Source organism: Aythya ferina (genome assembly GCF_964211825.1).
Source record: "Aythya ferina genome assembly, chromosome: 2".
In the NCBI taxonomy this organism is placed as follows: Eukaryota; Metazoa; Chordata; class Aves; order Anseriformes; family Anatidae; genus Aythya; species Aythya ferina.
Window position 1 is genome coordinate 124,898,006 of NC_140297.1, and position 3,778 is coordinate 124,901,783.

The window sequence follows — 3,778 nt, forward strand, 5'->3', positions numbered from 1 at the left end:
AGGATGAGGGGGAATGGGCTAAAGTTGTGCCAGGGGAGTTTTAGGTTGGATATTAGGAAGAACTTCTTCACTGAGAGGGTTGTGAGGCATTGGGACGGGCTGCCCAGGGAAGTGGTGGAGTCACCATCCCTGGAGGGATTTAAAAGACGTTTAGATGTAGAGCTTAGGGATATGGTTTAGTGGAGGACTGGTTAGTGTTAGGTCAGAGGTTGGACTCAGTGATCTAGGCGGTCTCTTCCAACCTGGGTGATTCTGTGATTCTGTGTAATGGCGGGCGAGGGGTTTGGGCAGAGAGGTGTGGGGCAGCTCTCTGGGGATTTCGCAGGCCTCACAGGGAAGCCTGCAGGCCTGAGGTGTTCCCAGAGGTGTTTATTGCTGTGTGTGGGTGATTAAACAGCGGTGAACAACGGGCACACGGTGCAGGCGCCCTGCAGGGGGTAACACCCCCCCATAGGGAGGCCAAGCCCCGCCGCGCAGACTACACTTCCCAGCATGCCCCGCTCCCCAGCCCTCCCAGCCTCCGGGACTACACCCCCTCGGGACTACAACTCCCGGCAGGCAGCGGGGCGCGGCACTTCCGTCGCGCTGAGTCAAAGCGGCTCCCCTTCCGTTTCCCGGGGCAGAAGATGGCGGCGGCGGTGCGCGTGGAGGAGCTGCTGGCGGCGGCGGCGCCGGGCGAGCGGGAGGGGCTCCGCTCCGTGTCGGTGGAGAAGGAGCTGGAGCTGGAGTTCGACCTGGGCAACCTGCTGGCGCTCGACCCCAACCCTCCGCCAGCAGCCGGGCTGCGCGGGGCCGGGCCGCGGCGGGAGGCGGCGCTGCGAGCGCTGGCCCGGGACAACGCGCAGCTGCTGGTGGCGCAGCTCTGGGCGCTGCCGGCCGAGAGGGCCGGCGGGGCGGCGGGGCCGCTGGTGGCCAGCCTGCCTGAGCCCTCCTGCCGCCTGCCCCGCGAGAAGCCGCCGCCGAAGCCGCGGCCGCCCACCCGCTGGGAGCAGTTCGCCCGCCTCAAGGGCATCCGGCGGCGCAAGCGGACCTCGCTGGTGTGGGACGAGCAGGCCAAGGAGTGGCGGAGGCGCTGGGGGTACCGGCGGGCGGGCGGAGACCCGGCCCGCTCCTGGCTGCTGGAGGTGCCGGCGGGCGCCGACCCGGAGGAGGACCAGTTCGCCAAGAAGCGGCAGGAGAAGCGGGAGCGGGTGGCCCGCAACGAGTTCAACCGCCTGCGCAACCTGGCCCGCGCTCACCGTGCTTCCACTGCAGTCCCAGCCCCGCCGCTGCACCCCACCGGCCACCAGAGCCGCGAGGAGCTGGGCCTGGCCGCCCGTGTCGCCCGCGTCTCCACCGCCTCGCTCGGCCGCTTCCAGCCCCGGCTGCCCAAGGAGCCGGTGGAGCTGCCCCCGCGAGGCCGCTGCAGCAAGAAGCGGCGCTTCGAGCCGGTGCTGGGCGACCTGGCGGCCGAGCGCGGGCGGCAGCTGGAGCTGCTGAAGGCCATGAACAGCAAGAAGCCAGCCCTCGACATCACCCGTGCCGTCAACAAGCAGCTCCGCGAGGAGGACGCCGAGGCAGCCGCCGCCAAGGGCAAGAAGCAGAAGCAGCGTGGGAAGCGGGGCCGCCGGCAGCAGCAGCGGCCTGCCCGCGGGGGCAGGAAGAGCGGGGCCCGGCGGCAGCAGCGCCCTGCAGGTGGCAACGTCACAGGCGGCAAGAGGAAGAAGGCTTGAGGCAGGGACTGCGGGACTGTGTGTGTGTCACAGGCTGGGGGTGCCTGCCGAGGGGCGTGAAGGGACTGCTGGTGCCAGCCGCCTGCCCTGTGTGCTGCGCCCATACCTCATTGTCAATAAACATGGTCTGTTTTTTTCTAAAGTGGCCTGCGTTTGGCTCTCAGGTGGCAGTTGAGGAGGGCGGTGTGCTCCATCCAAGGGGAGTTCGTGGGGTACCCAGGTGCTCCTGGGCTTGGAGCTTTGGGGGTGGCCAAGTACCATCTTTGTGGCCAGCCATGGCTGCAGTGTTTCCTGGCCGAGAAAGTCCTCAGCTAGCTGGGATAGGGGGTGGGCCCAGCTGCAGGGCTGTAACCGTGCTGTGATTCAGGAATGGTGCACACAGACAGGTACAGGTGAAAGACAAAGCTCTGCTCTGGGAAAGTGGCCCAGCGGGAGTTCTTGCTCTGTAAGGGAACAGCTGTTCAACTCATATTCAGGCTCAGTTACAAGAGGAACACGAAAACTTACTGGAAGACTCATTGCAGAGCCTAAGAAATCACAGAGATTTCAGAGAGTTCTGTTTATTAAACAAAAAAGTCAAAGCTTTTGAATAGTAGGCTAAAACCTTATAAATTCCTACTTGCATTAGCTTTAATACTAATAGATCACTTTACAAAAATAGTTTTTCTTTTTTTTTTTTTTTCCTGTATTTTTTCTTCAGTTTTTCTTTACCAAACAGATCAGACACTAGAAATTATTTAGGGTTTCTGTTTCTCTTGAACTTTGTGGTGTCTCCCAATACATGTGAACTAAAAAATAAAACTTTCTGTCCCAATATGTGGCGTAGCTCCAGGAAAGAAGACATTTTATGGAGCCCTTCCTGGCATGAGGGGGGGTAAAATGAGTTCCAGTAATCTCAAGTAGATGAAGGTTTCAAGATTTCAAGTGGTAAACTTGTTATTAACACCATTTTGCTGCAAGGTTTTAGAAAAAGCTAGATAAATAGCAATTATTTTCTCATTCTGTAGAAGTTCAGTAAGATGGCAACTTGACCATGACCCAAAAAATGTAACGTTCAATGAGTTAAGACTACCAAAGACAGAAGGGGATAAGTGCTAGAGCTGGAGGAATTTGAGTGGCGTTAATGGATCAAGTACCGTGCCAAATCTATCAACTTTGCAAAGGATGCATTCTTCACCTCCCATGCATCCTGTAACTCACGTGGACACAACCTCCAGAAATCAGGTGTTCAGCAAAAGTAGCAAGGCACAGCAGTGCAAAAAGCACTGGGAAGTGGCAGGAAATGTTCCAGATTTTCCTGGCATTTCCATAGGATGTGTCTTGTACCTGCTCAACTAGATGGCACTGTTTTCTTTCCACCCCCTGACTTACCGTTAAGTATTTCATGCTGCTGTGTTAGTGGTGAGCTTTCCAAAGCTGAGGATTTCTTCATTAAAATTCTGGAAAGTCTGAATTTTTGCAAGTGGTTATGTATTTAGAACAGAGATGTAGAGTGCTTCCTGGGTGCTCTCGCTTTCTGAAGCTCCGGCATGACTACAGATCTAAAAACTCCGAGAGGGTACCAGTTTTTAAGCAGCACGGGCACCAACTTAGCCCTACCTGTGCAGGGAGCTGAGCTTGCTTGGGTTTGGGGAGAGGAAGGGCTGTGCTAACACCAGCCACTTGTTTGAGGTGTATTTATTGGCATAATGTCATTTTTATGTCCTTTTTATCTGCTGATGCTCTGCAAGCAAGCATCAGTTGGATATTGCAGTTACACACCAGATGTTTGAGAGTGTTCATTGAGGGAGCTGAATAGGGCAGTGTGAAGCCTGTATTTTTGTCAAAACTACAGACTTTGAGGCAATTTTGTCCTGTGTTGTAGGCACCAGTCCCAGAGCTGTGTCCCCCGCTTCTCCCCAGTCGCACAGGTTCCCAATTCCTACGCGAGCACCTCGCTAAATTTCCACCTCCGTGAAACCACAACCACCCCAAATCTCCTTTCCTGCCCGTTCAGCCCCCATTTCACCCGATACATGTTAATTTTTAAGCTCTCCCCCATGAGCACAGCTCCCCCCCGCCTCAGG

The 3,778-nt window shown here is 56.7% G+C and overlaps 1 protein-coding gene across 1 annotated transcript; it reads left to right on the forward strand.

The window, feature by feature from the left end:
• The first annotated feature begins 610 nt into the window (after positions 1-610).
• Positions 611-1,854, forward strand: RRS1 (ribosome biogenesis regulator 1 homolog). The gene has a single exon (XM_084509351.1). It carries the CDS (start codon positions 627-629, stop codon positions 1,710-1,712), a length of 1,086 nt encoding a protein of 361 aa, XP_084365477.1. The 5' UTR covers positions 611-626; the 3' UTR covers positions 1,713-1,854.
• Positions 1,855-3,778: the final 1,924 nt, after the last annotated feature.